The sequence below is a fragment of the Eretmochelys imbricata genome, chromosome 1 (assembly GCF_965152235.1).
Source record: "Eretmochelys imbricata isolate rEreImb1 chromosome 1, rEreImb1.hap1, whole genome shotgun sequence".
NCBI classification, from domain to species: domain Eukaryota; kingdom Metazoa; phylum Chordata; order Testudines; family Cheloniidae; genus Eretmochelys; species Eretmochelys imbricata.
This window is the reverse complement of record NC_135572.1, coordinates 268994237-269015627: the sequence shown is the minus strand read 5'-3', so window position 1 is coordinate 269015627 and position 21391 is coordinate 268994237. Positions and strand designations below refer to the sequence as shown.

Here is a 21391-nt window from a genome sequence, read left to right as displayed (position 1 = left end):
CCCTGGTTGAGAACCATTGCTCTAGACAGTGACAGTGGAGGTTGGTGAAATCTAATATTTTTGGATACTTTAACGTGCTTGTGACACCCTCCCTATTTAAGAACACTCTTGGCTATTGTAGCAGTTCCTGGTATATTATTTGTGTCGGTTGGGAGTGGGGGAGGAGTTTGCTTGAGGCTGTGAGCTTTGTTTGTTGTTGTAGGGTTGCTTATGCGCATAGAGCTTTGCAAACTGTTTCATTGTGTTTAGAGGGTTGCTGCTTACTGTTGGGCTTCGCACTCTCTTTTTATTATAGCATAGACTCTTATTGACAGCTGTCTACACTGTTTTGATATTGTAAGGTTGCTTTGGGTTGCTGGGATTGATGTTCTTTTTATTTCAAGAGGAAAAGTCACAAAAAAGAATGACCATAAAGAAGCCCAAGAAAATGTAGGTCAAATAACATTGAACTTGCTGATGCAACAGGCCCATTTGAGTGCTGATAAAAGAAGAACAAGCCAGTTGCCTCAGGTAGCATGGTCTTCAGTGACAGAGATGTCCTACCACTGCCAGAGACAAAAGATAAAAGCCTAGCCCACCAGTTTCCAGCCTGCTGGAACTGACTCATAGCTATGGTTATAAAAAGGTGGAAAAAATAGTATTTTTACTGGGGGACACAGAGTGGGGAGGAATGTGAATCAATTGCTATAAAAGAAAACCCAGTTCAAATCCTCACCCCAAAATACAAATCAAACCAAATCTCTGTGCCTTCAACATCCCTCTTGGGTTGGGTGGGGGGGGAGGGTGAGTGGGGAGACCCAATGGCTAAAGCTACTTCCTTTTGGGATTGCCTCAGCACCTGAGCTGTACTAATGTGTCCTGTCCTAGATCTTCGAGGATCTGGATGGGGTGGAAGTAATTACTGGTGATGGTCTGCTGATTTGGAACAAAAACAATCCACACCTCAATGACAGACTGCAGACTGCTCAGCAGCATGCCAGAGATCAAACAGGCACAAATGCCAGGTCAGGCTGAGTGAGGGCAGGTATGTAGGACACGGACTCAGTGACAAAGACTGGACCCAAGAAAAGTGGAGTCAATTGTGCAAATGGAAAGGCCCAAAATCAAGGAGCACCTATGGAGATTCGTGGCCATGTTACTCTACCTAAGCAAATTGTCCCTCATTTGTCACAGGCAGAGTGCTCTTGGAGACTAATACAGAATGATACAGCAATGGCTGGCAAAAGAAAAATGTTGGGGAATTAAACAAAGGTTGCCATCGAAAGACCAGCACTGAAATATTCTGAGATTAACAAAAAGCCCAAGATCTCAGTTGGTGCAAATTCTCAGAGACTGATGCAAGATGATCACCCAACGGCATGTGCTTTCTAAGCACTGTCTCCACTGGCTACTGTTAGAGTTAGCTTATGATGTTCACCAATCGCTGACAGGAGCTGGAGTGAAGCATAACAGTCCTGGGAACAGCCCTTCCCCATTCCAGACTGGGATCTGGAACAACTGGCAAAGGGACTGGCCTCAGAGAATCCATCTCTAGTTTTACATTCAGCACTGGGAATGCTAGTCCAGGACTTTAGAAGTTTGGTGAAAGCTGTGGCAATTCCCTTGTAGTGGGGGAAAAACTAGTGTAAAGTTCATGGTTATGTACTTCAGTACTGAGTCTCAGTTCTTTGTCCAGATGCCAAGACACAGTTAAATGTGATACAGGAATGACCCATTTATAGAAGCTGTGACAAAGTAGGCTATGTCTGTATCAAAGTGCAAACTCCGTTTTGGATGGTAACCTTCATTTTGGATTAGGATATCCTTTTGTTTAGGAGCTGAACCCAGGACTCACCTTGTCCAGGGCCAGGTTAGTATGCTGCATCCCACATGCTGCCCTTCCCAGGAGCGGTGCGGAGGGCCTTGCTGAAAGACTGAATGAGAAGCCATCACAAAACAAACTAGAGTCATCAGCTCTGTCTCTCAACTATTGGCCATCCAATAGGAACACAAGCTCTCTACACAGAAGGGGAAGGGGCTGGCTTTTCTTAGCCTGGGCACACGGGCACAAGGGGTCAGAGACCGTATTTAAGGGGGATGATCTCTGTGAGGGGGGGCTGGCCACTGCTACATGCCAGGAGACCAGGCTGGAGAGAGAGAGAAGGCAGAAGGCACTCACAGAAAGGGTGAGAACAGACTTTGGAGGGGGATGTCTCAGAACTCTTATTTTGCAAAGCTCTGTAATGCTTTAGTGCTTTGCTTGCTTGCCTGCCTGCCGTGTTGTCCCTGAAAGGGTTGATCAAGAAGCTCAGAGCACTCACAGCAAGGTGGAATGTTGGAAGAGTGTCTCTGAGCAATTGGGACTCAGGAGGGTGGGGCCACTGGTTCTGGGGTCTAAGATGGCTGGGCTGCAGAGTCCACTTCACAAGGTAGGGTAGCAGTGTGACGCTGTGTGGAATTTGGGGGCGGGCACTTTAGGGTATTATAAATCCCAATATCGTAAAATGGCACTGAGTTGTGCCAGATATGCCGAGTGAGGTATCTGTGAAAATGTTGTAATTTGCCAAGTATGATCGTCTTGTTTATATGTTTGTCTCATCTTTGTATTATGAGGTATAGATATGTAGGGGGTATATATATTTCCAAACTTGTGCTCTGCATCTGGATGACATCCCCAGACAGATTGGCATCAACACTGCCTAACCTGCTTGATGGCCCATCAAGGGACATCAACTGTACAATGAACCCATTGAAAGGATCAGGGATCCACCTTATGATTCAACAAGGCATGCAGGGACATGCCTATGGACAGAACTGTAATGCTTCCAGGCCATGTGCTGGGCAGCTTGCATTTGGAACAAAGGAAATACAAGCTGCATGGCAAAAGACTATAAAAGGCAGCTGCAGCTTCTCCATTTTGTCTTCATTCCTGCTTCTTACCTCTAGAATAACCTTCCTACAAACGAAGCTCTGAACAAAGGACTGAATGACCCATCCAAGCTGTGGATGCGTTCCAGAGGGACTTTCAAGCCAGCAAACTCACCAATACTGCTAAGCATAGGCACCGACTTCCCCTCTTTCCCCTGGATGCTCGACCCCACCTCTGTCCCCGGCCCCGCCCCCACTCCACCCCTTCCATGAGGCCCCTCCCCAACCAGTCTCTTCCCACCCCTTCCCCGCCCCCATTCCAGCCCCTTCCCCAAAGTCCCCACCCCAACTCCGCCCCCTCCCTGCCCCTATTTGAACCCCTTCCCCAAATCCCTGCCCCAGCCCCTCCTCTTCCCCGCCTCCCGCCCCGAGCACGTGGCTCCCCGCTCCTCTCCCTCCCTCCTGGAGCATGCAAACAGCTGTTTGGCGGTGGCCAGGCGGGAAACACTGGGAGGTAGGCAGAAGAGCGGGCACTCGGGGTGGGGGAGGAAAAGGAGGGGGAGAGGGGAGCTTGGCTGCCAGTGGGTGCAGAGCACCCACTAATTTTCCCCGTGGAAGCTCCAGCCCCAGAGCACCCACGGAGTCAGTACCTATGCTGCTAAGAACCTGATATATGGACTTTGAAGTTTTTGTATGTATGTGACTGTTTTATCTCTTCTTGTTCTTTCTTTTTTCTTTATAATAAACTTTTAGTTTTAGATGCTTAAGGATTGGCTGGCAGCGTGGTATTTTGTGTAAGATCCAAACTCATATTGACCTGGTAACGTGACTGACCCTTTGGGGTCAGAAGAACATTTTGTATATGTGAGCCAAGTTTAAAATAACTGCTCACTGTACTGGACCTAGGTGCTGACTGGGAGCCAGAGAACTGGAATGAACTAAAAGGGGACTGTGTGGTTTCCTTTTATGCTTCTTGATAACCAGTGTGGGGGATCAGGAGCACAGTTTGTGACTGTTTGGGGAGCTTAACTTCAGTGTTACCCACCAGTCTTGGGAGTATCTCTCTCCCTTTTACAGCCTGCCCTGACCTTGGCATTTCCAGGGAAGGCTGCCCTAGGCACACAGGGTCACAAACAGATACCTGGGAGGAAGTCTGAGAAAGCCAGAGCTAGAACCAATGACCAGGCTCTGCCCAGACCTGACTGACTTAGGAGCATGTGGGATCCAGTGGTTGAGTCCACTCACAACAGACTGGTGTCTGTCCAGAGGCGGGGACAGGGACAGGCTGTGACAGAAGCATCTGCAGTGGAATATGCGAGAAATACAGAGTAAAAGCAGCGAATCTGTGTTCAGAAGGAAAGTGGAGGCGAATGATCATACAGCTTGGAGGCAGAAAAAATCTATCTAGACACCCCTTGCGTGGTCTTTCCTTGCAGAACAGGCTTGTTTTTTATGCTAATTTTCATGCAAATAGCACCGTGGGGATCTGATCCTGGAACTTGCTGTCCATGGCTGTTCTGGTTTCTGAGTGTATATGTTGCTCTGGGAGCTTCCATGCACCATGGAATTTCTGGGATGTCTTCACACATGAATGTTAAACAAATTACGCTTATGTAATGTTCTTTAATGTCATTATTCAGAAAGGGATGATTAAAAATGGATAGAATAGCCAAGAAAGGTCACATCTGGCTCATCCACATCCCTGCTGATGCCGGATCTTTCCCTACAGTCTCTTCTCCAGGGCTTTCTCCACTTCAGTTTGAAATGACTCAAGCGCTGGGGTTTCCATCGCTTCCCTTAGCAAACAATTCCACATTCTGGTAGTTCTGTCCCTTGGGAAACCTCCCCTGTTATTCAGCCTGAGTTTTCCTCCTCTGTTTCATCCCATTACTCCTAGTTATACATCTTTGGTGCACTCGGAACAATTCCTCTCCCTCGCTGTTTTTACACCCTTCAGGTATTGTGTCCCCAAGCCCTTAACCTTTGCCAAGCCTCGTGTCTTTCTTTATTTTAATCTAGTCATGCAAATGGGTCTCTCCAGCTTCTGGGTGTGCAGGAAGGGGAAAAGGGCAGTGTGATGAACACAAAGGTTTCACTCTTTAATTCCCCTGCCCCCCACCCTACCCCTTTAACATTAGCAACAACTGACCATTTAGTAGGTGGCAAGGGCCTCCCTTGTAACATTGACAAAGTGCCCCACAGTGGTCGTGCTTTTCAAGAGGAAGTGGATCATGCTACAAGGCTGAGCGTGCTGGGAGGGTGTGGCTACGTGGGGCTTGGCCTTTCCTTCTATCCTTGGCTAGCACAGAGTTCAGATCCCACCTTGGTTGGCAGGTGAGTTTGGTGGTTGGCCACCATGACGTTTGGTTTGTTGGGCCATCGCTGCACAGGGCTGGAAAGCGGCTGTGTGAGAGGCACTGGGAGACCCATGTAGTGGCCCCGCACTGGAATAGCTGTGGGTTCTACAGGCCGGAGTGGAGGTGCATTGGCAGTGCTGTATTGAGCCCTAGGCTGGAATAACCAGGGTTTCTGTGGGGAGGTCTACACTACAGAATTACTTCAATATAACTATGTCCCTCGGGGATGTGACTCATCCACCCCCTGGGCGACGTAGTTACACCGACCTAAGTGCTGATGCAGACAGTGCTATCATGGCAGGAGAGCTTCTCCCGCCAACACCGCTCCTGCCTCTCAGGGAGGAGGATTCACTACGCTGCGGGGAGAGCATCTTCACTAAAGCACTGCAGCAGTGCCGCATACGAAGCGTAGGCCTGCCCTGTGGGTCTGAACTGAGGTGCGTTGGCCGAGTGGTCTTATGTCTGCACCAAGTGTCTGTCTCGCACGCCCGTGAGGCGGAGAGCGTGGAGACTCCCCTCACGTGACGCTGGTTTGCTACTTTCCTTTCCGCCTTCTCCAGAACGCTCACAGACTTGCTGAAGCAGCCGGGCCACGGCCCCTCTGACCACATGACTGACGGCCACTTGGGCAGCATCCAGGTCCAGATGGGTGACGGGCTTGCCCGGAGCTCCCCCAGAAATGGCACAGGTAAGAGCATCACCTCCCGCCCTCCCCACGGTCCCATCTGTGCTGGGCAGGGACCGGTTTGTGGGCAGCAGAGGGCCTCCCGGTCTCCTTCCATTTCTGTGAATTGGGCTCGAGGGGGGCAGGAGGGAAGCTGGGGGGGGGCGTGGAGCAAACCAAGCAGGGCAGTTTGCACAGAGGCAGTAGAAGAACATGCATGGGAGGAAGTCTGTTCCCTTGTTTCTGTTGTTTTCTATTTAAAGAAGAGCTTTAAAGGCAGCCCTCCCACAGTGGACTTCAGGGTGAGAGAGCGGCCCCCGACCAAAATGCTGGTCATGGGGAGGATTGCAGGCATTGAGCTCCTCTCCTAATGTCAACCCAGCGTAAGGGGGCGCTGGTCATGGGGAGTTCTGGGGGCACCATGCTGGCATCAGGGGTTCCCAGGGAGGAGGGGATACAGCCCCTGGAAATTCTTTCACCAGAACCCTACTCTCAAACGAGGAATTCCTTCCTCTTCAAGGGGCCTCTTTCTTCCCACTTGGGGCCCCGTCACTGCTCTTTGTCGACACTCCCCTGGGAAGCTGGGAGTGCCTCTCTCCACCCTCCCAGTATTTGCTGCTCTCATGGATGTTGCAGAGGCTGTGGGTGAGAGATATGTTGAGGCTCAGGAAGTTTGGGCTCCCTGTTGGTTCTGCTCCTGGTTCTGGGACAGTCATCACCAAGAACAGCTGGCACAGGTGAAACACAACACTGATTTGGATGCGTGGCGGCTCTGTCTGCCCCTGCTGTAGGGGGGCAGCTTTCGAGGCTTGCATAAGTTGCATTTGTGCCTTCTGCCCCTTCTCCAGTGCGCTCCCTGCTGCCTACCCATTCAGCCTCTGGGAGGAGGCTCCCCCTCCAGGCTGACAGTCCCCTGCTTGCTTCTCTGAAAGATTGGAAGTGACATTTGCCCTGGCAGCAGCCAGTGTGTGTTTGCAGCTCACAGGTCAAAGCGCAGTGCAGTCATCCGGCTAGGACAAGCTGCAGGAGCCCCCAAGGCTGGCGGGTTACTAGCTGCACCCGGAGTAGCAGGTGGGAGCATGGAGGAGGGAGGAAAACTGTCCTAGCCGTGAGATGTGTTATTTGGTGGAGCAGTCCCGTGGTGGGGCAGTGCTGGGGAAAGTCCCATCGCTTGGGTTCTTTAAAGCTAGGCTGAGCAAAGCACGCCAGAATACGCTTCAGGGCAGCATCTGGCACTGGCCGGAGTGTACCTGGGGTGGGTGGGATCCATGCTGTATATCATCCTTCTAGAGCACAGGTGGCTGGGATTTCCCCCTCAGAGCTGGAGCTAGTCCCAGTGCTGGTGAATGGTAACCGGTGAGGTCATCCAGCATGTGGCCGGGGGATGTCCCCGCAGGGGATCTGCTTTCGAGGTGGGTTGGGGGGAAATGTTTCTCCTCTGCTGAAGGATGGGCTGATCGCTATCCCATGCTGTCCCCTTGGGACTCCCCTGGGTGGTGACAATGGGAGGATTGGTGGAGCCAGGAGTCACTGGTACCACCATGGTCCCCAGCTGTGCAACACGGGGAAATCAGCTGCTAATCCAGTGGCCTCTTAGTTTAGTTCAACTCTGCTCAGGGAAGATGGGGAAGGCTCTGTTTTCTCTTTCATTTGCCAGTGATGCTTGTCCCAGGTTAAAGGGGGCAAGGGGAATTTGCATTGAAATGCTTTGATCTGAAGTTACCGCTGGTGAATGTCACCCGACTGAGAGCCCTGGAGCCTGAAGTCTGACCAGGTACACGGGCAGCCACTCTCCTAGCTTTGCACCCACATGGCCCACACCAAGCCTGGCACCAAGGGACTGCTGCTAGGAGTGACAGGAGGTCAGGTCCTTTGGCCCATTCAGCGTTGGTCTCTCTGCAGAGGAGGCCAGTTAGTGCTGACGGGAATGGCGGTGTTAGGGCTGGGGGTGTCCCATTGGAATGGGAATGCGCCCTTCATGCCAGTCACCAAACAGCTGTTGGTCACAAAGGGCTTTTGGCCTCTTCTGCTCTGGGGACAGACTATCACCAGAGCCACAGCCATAGAAGGTTCCCTGATCAGTCCTCCAAGGTGTCCAGTCCCACTAGGCAGGTGGTGATGTTTGCTCTCAGCAAAGATGTCTGACTGCTCAGGGCAAAGCCAGGGGAGACTGTGGGGACGCATGGGGGAAGGGAGTATCCAAACCTGAGGCCAGGGTGGGGGAAGGGTGAGCTTGTTAACATTAAAATGCATTTTTATGCAGCTAAATACAAATATATATAATTAGGACCAAGGAAGGCAGGCCAGACACTCTAGCCTGGAAATCAGTGACTCGGAAAAAGAGCGAGGAGCCCTAGGGGACCAGCAACTCCACCTGAGCTCCCGGTGCGGTGCCGTGGCAAAAAGGGCTGTTAACTCTCCTTGAGTGTATAAACGGGAGGGTGGGGGGTGATTTTACCTCTGTGTATGTCCCTGGTGAGACTGACCCTGGCATACGCATCCAGTTCTGGGGTTGGCAGTTTTAAAAGAATGTTTAAAAATTGGAGAAGGTGCAGAAAAGAGCAACAAACAAGGATTGACAGGCGGGAGGAGATGCCTTGCAGGGAGCCACTTAACACGCGCCATCTGCGTAGCCTCTCAAAAAGAAGATGGAGAGGTAACTTGATTAATGCACAAGCACCTTCATGGAGAGAACACACGGGCTCTTTAATGTGGTGGCAAGAGGTGTAACAAGAACCAATGGCTGGACGCTGAAGCCAGATTAAAATTAAGGCACAGATTTTTACCAGTGCGGGGGGTGAAACCATTGGGACAAACTACCAAGGGAAGTGGTCGATTTTCAGGCTCTTGCTGCCGTCAGATCAAGGCTGGAGGCCTCTCTGGAAGATGTGCTGTAGCCACGCACAAATTCCTGGGCTCAGTACTGGGGTAAGCAGCCGAAATGGAATGACCTGTGGTGGATAGGGGGACAGGCTAGATGATCTAATGGTTCTTTCTGGCCTTAAATTCTGACTCTCTGACCCCTTAAACCTTCCCTCCCAGAATCTTTCTTTGCATTTCCAGACAATATGCACTTGAATAACGCTGTGGTCAGCCCCCCTATCGCCCCCCAGATGGGGCTGCCACATGCCCACAGCAACCGGCTGCAGATGACGAGCACCATGCCCCACCAAGCTCCGGACTACGCCAAGTACGCCACGCTCAAGGCCGTAGGTATGTGCTACCGCAGCCCAGGGACTGGACAGGGCTGAGTCACCAGCCTGTGCTTCCTCTGGCTTTGCTTCAGCTCTTCTCTCCCAGCATCCCGTGGTAGCAGTGACTGTGATTTCCCCAAGGCCAGAGGGAAGGAAACGGGACACCCTTGGTGCTGTCAGGGAGAGCAGTGCAGCCCCCAGCTCTAGCGGTTCCGCAGGCCTGGAGAGAGAGGCAGGGGCTGCAAGTGTCATGTGTGCTGAGTTCGAGCAAAGTTTAGCTCAGGGGTGGGAGTTCAGCACAGGCATCAGTGAAGTAAAGGGGCCTGGGACAAGGCTGCGCAAGGGAAGCTGCTGCATTCATGGAGCGGGGGCCAGAGAGTGAGATGGCCAAGGTTCTGTCCCTCGCAGCAGAATTGAAGCCCAGGTCCGGGGGAGGCGGGGACAGGCATGGAGGAGAGCCATCCTGGCAGGCAGAGAGGTGAAAGGCTCTTGTGCAGCCCAGGAAGGCGGGTGTGTTCCCTGGCTGTCTGACTTCCTGCCCTTTGCTTTGTTTTCCCCTGCAGAGAGTGCGCCCGAAGAATTCTACAAGCGGTTTCCCATGGTGGACATGCCTCCGCCTGGTCCTCTGTCCTTCCCACCCATGGGGCTGCATCAGAAAGACATGCCTTCCCTGCACGACAGCTGTGCCTTGGTTGGCTTGGCTACACCTGGGCAGAAGGCCAAAGTGGTGAAAACCAACGCCCACCCACTGGTGGCCAGTCCGGCCTTCAAGGGAGGCTGGGACCCCAGCCATCACCACCCCCCTGATGTCCGCCGACAGATCTATGCCAACAAGCGCCAGTTCAGCGTCGAGAAGCTGCCGGAGGTCTTCAGCCAGACGCCCACCCACTATGTCCAGCCCCCGCGGCCCTTCTCCACTAATAGCAAGACTGAGGTCACTGTCTAAAAAGAACCTTCATCTTTTCGTTTTATGTCCCAGCAGCCTCTGGGGCTAACGGTCTTGTCAGCCCAGACCACCTGCTAGCGAAGTACCAGAGGTGCTTCCCCATTATAGCTGGTGGCACTAGGCTGGGTGTCAGGAGGGGCGAGGAAGGTGGGGGAATCCCCACCAGAACAGGTGCCCACACCTCCTGAGAGTACGCGGATAACGTGCATGGTGAAACAGGCATGCATGTGCCCTGTGATTGATGCACGGCTGTTGTTTCCAGTTCACCTGTCCATCACATCACACTTGTACCAGAACGGTCAATGTTGACGGGAGCCGGGGGACTCCACTGCTCTGGCCAGGGGAGTCACGTCCAAGCCCAGCTGGCAAGGGGGAAGGCACCACCCCCCACCCCCTCGAGGGGAAGGACAACTGGTGGGAGATGTGAGACAAGCAATTGCAATAGCCATTAAAGCCCATTGGGTTAGCACGTGCAGCCTGTCCCCTCCCTCTGCCCCTCCACGTGGGTTGTAAACAAGGGCACACAATCACCAGTATAAACGAACTGTACAAAAGGGCAGCTGGTAAGGGCTCACAAGGAGTTTTACTTTTCCCTTCTCTGCCAGCTCAGCTCGCTCCCTTTCACACGCTAGGCACCAGTGCCGAGTAGGGTTGGGGATTTGTCTTACACCGTTTTTGAATGTTTCGAATGATGGCCTAGCTGACCCTGCAGTTCTTGTTGCATTTAGCGCCCGCGGGCCAGGACTGTGGGTCAGTAGGTGAACACAGGGCTGCCCCTTGCTGGCTGCAGAGTAGCAAAACATAGGTCCTACGTAAACAGTGACTGCTGGCTGAGGTTGGGGGCTGGTCATTATTTTTAGTTTCTGTGGGACATTTCTGCCAGCCGGGGCAAGGCTGAGCGCTGGCTTTGGCAGCTCAGGTGGGGGCTGATGGGGGCATGGTGGTTTAAAGGGGATGCAAAGCTGTCTCAGTGGGTAGGCTCTATGGCCTGGCTTCACCATGGAGCCTTTCTGGCTGCAGCTACTGCCCAGCAGCCGGCCCTGACGGTCGCTCCTGCCAGGTTACCGCCCAGCAGGGCGTGTGGGGCTTGGGGTGGCTCCAGAGCAGGGCCTGAGCGCTCCCAGCGCGCTGGGTGTGTTGGCCATACGTGTCGTGCGCGTCACTGCTTCCCCCTCAACCTTGTGTTGTTCTCTCACACACACCCCTGCCCCAGGCCCAGCCACGTTCCCCTCTCCACTCGTACAGGTTCCAGAGCAGGCAGCAGTGCCAAGCTGGCCGCTGGGCTTGCTGCTAGTGCTGGGCCTGCAGGGCGTCAGTCACTCCCCTACCACCGGTTATTGCACGCACCGGCTACCTATGGCACAGCCCCGCCCAGCAGCTGCGGCCCCACGGAACTGTAGCCACAGGCTCTCAGGCTGGGTCAGCCTGCGTCTCCCTGACCATGTTCAGCCACTCACCGTGGTCCACCATGGAGGTGGTCAAGCTCCTTTGTGTCCAAGCTGTTTCGACCCCTCGGCATGAGTTTGAAAAGCCACTGCTACTGTCAGCCTGGGGAAACGGCTCTCTTCCCTTCGTAGGGGCCGGGCTTTGCTAGTCACGTGCGTGTTTCACTCAGTTGCGGCCCTTGTCAATTTTTTGTTTCCTTAATTCTGCTTCAGTCCTTTTCAAAAGGGCTTTGTACCGCTGGCGCGTGTGTCTGTGGGTGGCTAATGGCTGCCAGGCGGAGTGCTAGCCCTGTAAGGGTGCCACGCCCCTGAGCAGTCCCTCTCTAGAGCTGTATTTCTACTGCGAGGGCAAGAAGCACATGCTTAGCCACTGGAAGGGCCAAGCCACAGATACAGCTTGCAGGGTTGGTACAGGTGATGCTGCTGAGGTCAGATTTGAACTGGGGACCTTCAGTCCCAGAATAATAAGCCATTAATGCTTGAGCTAGAGGACAGCTCCTCTAATGAGCAGCAACAGCCGCATAAACCTCTTAGCTGGACCAGCTACTAAAGGTAATCATGCCACACTGCGTTACCTTTTAATCCCCATCACTCCCCCACCCCCCCCATTCATCTGTCCGCAGGGCAACAGTGAGCAGCAGAGAGACGCGCGGGGAGAAAAGTGGAACAAAAATGCTCCTTTAGGCCCTGCTTGCTTTTCCCCCCCTGCTGATTTGAAGTTCACACACAAACTTTAGGGCTCTGCAGGAGCTGACAAACAGCTGCCAGTTTTCCTTCCTACTATGCTCTGGTTGCTGCATGGTGGCAAAGGTGTCGGTGGGGAGGACTCAGTGCTTGCCCTTTGCATAATGCACTGAACAGCAGGCATGGACCTCTGCTCAATAGTGAGGGCAGGTTGGCACCATGGGATGCCTCCTCTGGCACAAGCCCATGCGGCGTGTCCGTCTTGTCCGCTCCTGGCTGAGGTGTGCACCCCCAGTGACAGCCAGTGCAGACCACCACCAAGGGCTCCCTACCCACTTCATGCTGAGGCCAGGCAGGGTGCCTACCTTCCTCCCCTTGTTGAACTAGGGCTTCCATCTGGTTTCTGATGCCTGGATATTAAGTGACTTTAGGCCTTGTGCCAGCCCAAGCCCTGCAGTGGGAGAGGCTGGGCTTAGCCCTGCAGGGCAGGCTACCACACCACACGCCCCCCCCGCCAGCCCAAACGGGCCTTTTTTGTAAACCAAGGGGCTTTGACTCATCAAGGCCCATTTGGCTCTTGGCCTCTGCTGAGGCTGCGAACAAGGAGGCCAATCAGTGCCAATTGCCAGGTGTGTGAGACAGAGAGCGCTGGCCACCTGGCCCCTCCGGCGGATGCTGGAATAAAGCCATTAACGTGTTTCACATGGGCCACCAAGCAGCAATCAGCTGGCAAAGCCTCCCAGTGGGGGATGGGGGTTGGACTGGTGACCCAAAGGGGAAAGGTTCCTCTCCCTCCATTCACGTCATTCCAGCCCCTGGTCCTTTGAGCCGCTGCACCTCTTAGCAATAAATATCACCCCCACCCCCACCCCCAGGAGCCTGAGTGGTGCAACTGGCTGTGACGGGGGAACGTGAGCGGGCTGGGCACTAAAGCCTGGCCCATGGACAGACAAAGCAGAACCAGGGCTCAACCCTTGTGTCCTGCCGGCCTTGGGTCATTTTTATTTGTAAGTCCCCCCCGTCTCCTACAGAAATAAAAGTACCCCTGTTGCCAGACTGAGTGTGTGTCCAGTGGCTGTTGTGCATGTGCAGACCCGGGCTCCCAGCTTGCCGGGGGGGAGTTCGCAGCATTTCGGAGGGTCCCTCTTTCAGAAATACACATCCAGCAGCCCCTTTGCTTCTGGCAGCTTTAGGCCCAAGGGTGTGGCCTTAGGCCCAGGAAGAGTTGCACTGGCATTGAAGCCTTGTGGTCTTTAGTAAGGGGCAGAGCAGGACTTCTCTGCCCCACAAGGGCTTGTGCCACAGGGCCACACGGCCTCCCCTCGCCCCTACTGGCTCTGGGGGGAAGCACATAAATTACAGCAGCCGTTCAGCCCAGCTGCGCTTCATTCAGTGCCCCTCAGCACGAGGCACCAGCCCCGTCCCAGCTACACATGAGCAGCCTGGGGCTGAGGCGTATTGGAGCTGAGGCAGTGCGTGGGGTTGGGACACTTCCCAGGTGCTGACTGCTGTGGGCCCCTCCCCGTGACTAAGGGTAGAGCTGTCCCTGTTAAGAGCCTGTGGCCCCCCCCCGGGTCCCTCCCCATTCTGTACAGGGGGGGTGATGCATGCCCAGCCTATTAGAAAGGTCACAGCACGGGTCAAGGCGGAAACTTGCCCTCTGGTCTCTCCTGGGACCGCCACAGGGCAAGGGAGGTGTAGGCCTTTCCCAACAGCAGAAAGGTTGAAGAAGAAAGGGCTCATTTGGCCTTGATCTCAGTCCTGGGAAGGAAGAAGGCAAGCGGGCCAGCAAGCCCCCATCCCCAAGAGCCGCGGCAATCAACGCCTGACTTCCCCAGCGCCGGCTGCTTAACACGCCCCAAAACTCTGCTCCCCCCGTGCAGCGCATGCTTGGCTGAGAGAGCTCCCACCCACTTGGGGCACCCAGGATTAATCATGTCCCCCAGGGGGTGGGTCTGTTCTTTCTCTGCTGGTGACAAATGGAGCAACACCCGCAGGGAAAGCATTCTGAATTTTAAACACATTCCTGCCAGCACCAACAGGCCTTGAACAGATGCCTTCAAAGTCCCCACCCCCACACCAGAGCCAGCCACAGCCCCATCGTCCCTCTTCGGAAGGAGCTCTGGCCATGGGCAGGAGCCAGCGCTTGGTCAAGCTGCAGCGGCTTTAAGCTCCAGACATAGAGAAGGGCAAATACAGGCTTGCTGCTAATGGAAAAAGACGGATCAGGGCAGAGTTTGTATGTCCTGGTCTAGCCTTGGTGGTCAACATGGGTGCAACTACACCGATCACATAGCCCCACTTCACCCACTCGCGGAACTAGTCCGCCACGGCCCTGGGCCATGCCTGGCCCCTGGAGACTGTCAATCTGAGCAAGGGCTTTCCAGCTGATCATCTGGGGTCAGGTTCCACCTACGAGGACCGGGCAGCAAGCAGGGGTCAGCTGGCTGCAAATAGTGTGATCAGCTACTCCGGTGCTGTATAAAACCCCGAGCGCTTTTCCTTGTCCATCTTCCGCTCCCAGTGGGGACGGCTGGCGGGAGCAGAGCGAGGTGGAGCGAGAGCAGCAACAGATTGGCTGGACTCAGGAGCCATCCGTAGCTCTGTGGTAGGATGCAGCCTCTGCTCGGGGCCATATGTAAAGCTACATGGGAACAGCAACACGTGGGGCAGGTGGGAATGTTTATGTCAGGCCCAGCTCGCCCCCTCAGCCAGCACCAGCTTGGGGCCCAACCCCTGGCCATAATACCAGCTCCCACCCTGCCCCATTGCTGGCCCAGCACCTGCTCGTGCCCTGCCCTGCCACCATGCGGGCCCCTTATCTGGGCCCCTTTAGATCACAGGCATTTAAGTCCCAGCTCCTGCCTCTGCCAGGGCCAGCCTGAGCCCAACAGTGCTCCACCCTCAGCTCGCAGACCAAGCCTGGGTTAGGCCAGTGTCACCCCAGCCTGGTCCCATTATAGCTGGGGTACCTCACTCCTCACCCTCAGGTATCACCTGCCCCCGCCTTTATTAACACACTGGTTCTCCAGGGAGGAGACAGCCACAGGGGCCCTTTGCATCACCACAGCTTCCTCATAAACCACTGCAGGTACAAAGCGCCAGAAGGGGGGAGGGGGGGCGCCTGGGAGCTCTTCACCACCCTAGCTGAGGCCTTCGCTGTGCTCTGCCCGTGACAGTCAGGCCCACGCCACGGAGGAGGAAATTGTGGCAGGCAAGAAGCGACGTGCTAGGGTCACGCCGTGAATCACTCCTAGGCCAGGAATCGAATCCCTGCTCCTCCCACGAGGCTGGGGAGCCTTTGATGGAGAAAAAGGCGGGGGGGGGGGGATTCTTCAACCCCCCCACCCCCACGGTTTGTGAAAGGGGGCAGTATTGCACTACGCCATACAAAGCATGTCCCAGGAGCAAGGAGACATGGGGAAGGCACGTCGTGCTCTAATCAGCCATTTCTCCCTCCTGCCCCATCCCCCTCCTATCTGTCCCCTGCCAATTAGTGGTGGCAGAAATCAAAGGCTGGCATTGCCACCGAGCCAGCACAGTCTTCAGGCCTCCCAGGAGCGGCTCAGTGCCCCTCACCCACACGCACCAGCTGCCAGGCAGCTGCTGCCGGCCCTGAGGGTGACAGCAGGACCCTGTCCTATCATCTCTATCAGGGCAGCTGCACCTTGCTGGTGGTTTCCTGCACAGCTGGGACTACAATGAATCACCCCCCACCCACCCCCCGCCAAAAAAAAATCCCAGCAAGAGAACCGAAGTCAGAGCGCTGCAAGGGCCCAGAGCAGCCTGTCCTCATTCTACCATCTTACGCCAGGGAAGCCCCCAGGAGTAGTAATCTTTAATAGCAGAACAGGTGCAGACCCTACGCATCAAGAGCGACACTCCGCCAACCTGCTTTCGCTTTCTGAGCGGGCGGGAGGGGAGACTCTGGGTGGAATCCCACACAAAGGCTCCCGGCACTTTTAATGAGAACGGCTTACAGTTCAAAGGTGCTTTTCGTCCCACCGTGCAGAGTAGGCTGGTGTCCCGAGACGCAGCCACCTCTGGGGGAAGCAGGCTGCGGCCCTGCCCCGTGCTTGGACGCTGCACAGAGGTTTGGAGCAGGGAGCGAGGGCTCCAAGAGAGGCTAGCTGAGGGGCTTTAGGCAGACAATGGAATGCCCAGAGCGGGATGCCGGTGGCCAGTTCTGCAGGGCTAACACGCCAGCCTGGTGAAAGTGCCACAAAATCTTTAATGGCAAGCCAAGGTCAGAGGCTGGGTCCCCTGACACAGCACTGCTGGTAGCAGTGCCCCTGAACGAGCAAGCTCCTGCCTCAGGGCACCTGGCCATGGATTGCCACCACCTCTTAGGAAGCACTTGGTTTGCAGCACAGCTCTCCCAGCCAAGATCTAACCAGGCACCACCCTGCTTAACTTGACAGTCCACAATCAGAGCCCAGAGGGTAGGCCCTGGGCAGTCACTACTGTTAGAATAAACAGCTTCACACAGAAATCTGGTGACTGGGGCTCTCCTACCCTAATGATGAGCCCAACATCAAACTCAACCTGCACAGCTGAAGAGTTATTCTGCACCCAACAACAGAAGCCCCAGCTACAGCAGCCTCTTTGGAGACCACCTCCACTCCGTCCCAGGCCTTTGCTAGCGTCCTGATCGTTACTGCTACGAAAGCCCAAGGGAGACTGGACTTCCGGGCTGGGGCAGCTCCAACCCCAGCTGCGTGGATCATCACTGATCCATTGCAAATAAGTTGGCCACTGCTGCAGGGCATTCAGACATGCCTGTTACATCATACAGTGCTGCAGTAATCAGAAACAGTGAGATGGGCAGGGGCAAAAGCTCAGATTCTCTCAACTCATCAGCACACCAATACCCAGGCAAAACTGCATTCTTATGTCCCTCAAAACCATCCCCAGAAAAACACATCAGATGTGGCACAAGCTCTTCCTTTCATGGTAGGAGCATTGGAAGTCTTTAGTGGACCTGGGTAGGAAGCTTTTCCCATTCCATCAAAAGCTGGGATTTTTTTGGGGGGGTGGGGGGGGACTTTCCCACACTGAACCAGGACTAAAAAGTCAAGAGCTCAAACATTTTCCTGAACCAAAAAATAAAAATTGGTTTGGGTCAAAGTGTTTCGGTTTGATCTAATCACTTTTGTTTAGTGGTACTATAATTAGCTTAAATAGATACACAAAGAGGGGCATGCATAGGGGGTGTGCCCACGCCCACCCTAACGTCGCCAAAAAAAAAGTGGCTTTGCGCTTTAATTTAATGGCAGGATACGCTCTCTTAGTTTTAAAGTATGGATTGTTGGCTTATGCAATAAGCGCTGAATTGTGTAATATGGATGTTGTGAAATGTATAGAAAGCCCGCGTTCGCTCGCAGCATGCGTCTCCCCTACTGCAGCGCCGCATTACCATTGGTCCTCCCTTCCCCGCCGACTACTATTCTAGAAAATTCTTTGACCTATATAAGCGGCCGGGTCAGGCATGCCCAGCACAGGGTCTACAGTGTTTGTAATCTTTGGCGCGTGTACTCTACTCAAATAGCATAACAAGCCCGTGGCTTTATGTTTTAATTCAATCGTATGATACCCCCTTTTAATTTTAAAATATGGATCGGTTCGTTGTTGATATAAGAAAAGGACCAGACAAACTGAATTATAATGAATGTGCTGATGGTAGTGCAAATACCTCGGACTCCTCGGTTAAGAACTTACATGAAGATAATACCGCCACCAGTTCCAATGTGTGCAATAAACTGAGTAATGACCAACAGAAACAGACTTTGTCTCTTAGTTCAGGTCAGTGTAGTTCCTATTCAAAGCCATCAAATGTTCCATCTGATGACCTGGTCTGTGATATTCCAAAAAATAGATTAGAACGCCAATCTCGATTATCTAGAGGTCCTTATCAGCCTAGATTGAGTATGTTTCCTAGAAGTAAAATAGGGAACAAACAAAAGTTTTCAGTCCGATTGGCATGAAGAGTATAGGTGCTTAGAATATAGCCCATCAAAGGACGCAGTATTTTGCTTTTACGGCTGTTTCGTCTCCTTTAATGATGCAGCAAACAAAGGTCACACTGATCCAACATTTACTGATAAGGGATTCAGAAACTGGAAGAGGGCTAACGAATGTTTTAAAAACCACCAACTGTCAAAATCTCATGTGTCAAGCTGTTCTTCATGGTCAAGTTTTAATGAAGGGAAACCTATTGATGTATTGGTGGATGAGGGCAAGCAGGCTTATCTGTCTAAACAAGAAGAAGAACAGTGCCATATCCGAAGTGTAATGGAGCGACTGATTGACATTGTTCTGTGTTTGGCGAAAGGTGAGAGACCATTCAGGGGTCACCATGAAAAAGCTGACCGTTTTGAGAAAGGCTTATTTCTAAATCTTGTCAATATGCTCCAAAAATATGATCCTGTAACCGCAAAGCACGTGCAACAATCTCCTCAAAACGCTACCTACCTGACAGGTTTCAGAGCAGCAGCCGTGTTAGTCTGTATTCGCAAAAAGAAAAGGAGGATTTGTGGCACCTTAGAGACTAACACATTTATTTGAGCATAAGCTTTGCTTCCGATGACGTGAGCTGTAGCTTACGAAAGTTTCGCTCAAATAAATGTGTTAGTCTCTAAGGTGCCACAAGTCCCCCTGTTCTTTTTACCTATCTGAGTAATCGCATCCAAAATGATTTAATTGTGGCCTTGCACAACGTCGTGCAACAAAAGATTGTGTCTTCACTAAATGGAAAAATGGTCTCAATAATTGCCAACGACGCTACTGACTGTGGACACCATGAACAGATGTCCGTGGTGGTGCGGTATTTTGACAATGAAAAGCATATTCCAGCTGAACATTTTGTGTCTGTTCAGAGACTATTAACACTTGATATTCAGTCTATTTTTGACCTGTTAAATGATGTCCTTGGCATTCTTAAAATTGACTGGTCATCAGTGATGTCTGTCTGTCTTTTGATGGCGCATCTACTCAGGGGCGACAGGTTTGTAGAAATTTTGGTGGTGCCCAGAACACTCAGAAACTCCCCCCACACGCCTGCCTAAGGTTTGGGAGGGAGTTTGGGTTGGGGAGGGGTTCTGGGGTTCAAGCGATTGGGGTGCACAAGGGGGTGGGGATGCAGGCTCTGGGTGGGAGTTTGGGTGCAGAAGGGGTAAGAGGTCAGGCTCTGGGCAGGAGTTTGGGTGCAGAGGATGTGAGGGGTCGGGCTCTGGGCTAGAGTTTGGCTGTAGGCTCTGGGCTGGGGCAGGGGTGCAGGCTCTGGAAGGGAATTTGAGTACAGAAGGGGTGAGAGTTTGGACTCTGGGAGGGAATTTGGGTGGGGGAGGGGGTCTGGAGTGCAGGCTCTGGGAACGAGTTTGGTGCTGGGTGCAGGCTGTGGGCAGGGGGTGCAGGAGGGGATGGGTGTGTAGGCTCTGGGATGGAGTTTGGGGACAAAAGTAGGTGCAGGGGAGGGGTGGGAGTGCAAGAGGGAGTTAGGGGGTGGGGGTGCGGGCTTCAGGCTCTGGGAGGGAGTTTGGGGGCGAGAGGGGGTGCAGGAGGAAATTTGGAGGCTGAAGGGTGTGTTTGCAGAGAGGGTATGGGTGCAGGTTCTGGAAGTGGATGGTGGGGGTTCGATGCTTACCTGGGGCACGCACTCCAGCAGCGGCTCCTAGGCGAGGCAGGTTTGGGGAGGGGGGGGGTCCTCCTCACGCTGCTGTCTCCAGGCACCGCCCCTGCAGCTTCCCATTGGCCACAAGGGCGTTTGGGGCGGGGGCAACGTGCAGCAGAACAACCCCCTCACACGGGCTGCAAGGACCTGCTGGCAGCCACGTGGAACGAGCGCGCAGGAAGCCGCTCAGCCCTGCTGCGCTGCCGGGTGGCGGCAGGAGCCCCTGGGCTGTTTTAAATCACCCAGGGGCGGCAGGTGGGGCCAGGGGAAGTGGGAAACTTTGCTGGAGCCGGGCCCCTGGGACAGGAATATTCCTGGTGCCCGGGCCCCACAGGCCCATAGAACTCGCCGCCCCTACATCTACTATGTCTGGATGTCCTGCGGGAGTTCAAATGAACTGTAAAGAAAGAAACAGTGAAATACTCTATGTACACTGCTATGCGCATTGTTTGAACCTCGTCCTAGAAGATGCATGCACTGCAAGTAAACAAAACAGAACTGTCTGAATAACACCAAAAAAAAATCAGACTCTTTATGCCTTCATGGAGGGGAGTCCTGTGCGACATGCAGTAATGGAGAAGATTTCACAAGAAGTCGGATCCCAGTTGAAGACTTTGAAGTCCCTGTCAAACACAAGATGGGCATGCAGAGGAGAAGCTGTGGCTGCTGTAAAACAAAACTACTCCATCATTTTACAAGCTTTACAAGAGATTATCGAAACAACTCGCCTTGCTGACACTAAAATAAAAGCCAAGGGTCTTATCCATGAACTAAATTCATTCGAGTTCATCTTTGCCCTTCACATGATGCACCCTATTCTCCAGATGGTGGTAAAAGTGAGTAAGGCTCTTCAAGCTCCAGATCTCAACTCACTTACTGCAATGACGGGGGTGAAAAACTTGCGTAACTCTTTGGCTGCGATGAGAAGTGGCCCAGAATATTTTCCAATCTATTTTCAATGACAGTGTGAAAATGTGTGTAGAGAATGATATATCGATTCCTCCAGTTAAGAAGAGAAAAATGTCCACTAGTATTGATGATGCATTTGAGTCCCAGCATCACTTTGATACAAAAGAGGAGCAGGAGAGAATAACTTCATTTTACCCACTCCTAGACTCAGTGATTACCGGCATTGACCAGCGATTTGAACAGGAGACTTGTAAAATTGTGACTGCAATGAGAAAACTGCAGAGCTTAGACATTGGCAGGGACAACAGGAGAATCATTGCCAACAAATTTATGCATCCGATGAAGTGAGCTGTAGCTCACGGAAGCTCCTGCTCAAATAAATTAGTTAGTCTCTAAGGTGCCACTAGTCTTCCTTTTCTTTTTGCGGATACAGACTAACACGGCTGTTACTCTGAAACCTGCTCCTAAAGGTAGCACTACGAACACCACCAGAGTGGCTTGATTGGCTAAAGGAATCGGATCGGTCTTCCATGTTCCAGGCCTTTTACAAATCTATTCAATGCTTTGCAGTCTTACCTGCTACAAGCTGTTCATGTGAAAGAGTCTTTTCGAAACTAGCACATGTAAAAAACAAACTAAGAAGTACAATGTCCCAACAGCGCCTTGACTCACTCAT

General features: G+C 53.1%; 1 protein-coding gene across 1 annotated transcript in view; it reads left to right on the top strand.

The window, feature by feature from the left end:
* Window positions 1–10008, top strand: part of SHISA8 (shisa family member 8) — a 30348-nt gene extending 20340 nt beyond the window's left edge. Inside the window, exons 2-4 of the mRNA XM_077807597.1 lie at window positions 5765–5892; window positions 8911–9081; window positions 9626–10008. Of these exons, the coding sequence (XP_077663723.1) occupies window positions 5765–5892; window positions 8911–9081; window positions 9626–10008 (682 nt within the window). The remainder of the gene's footprint in view (window positions 1–5764; window positions 5893–8910; window positions 9082–9625) is intronic.
* Window positions 10009–21391: the final 11383 nt, after the last annotated feature.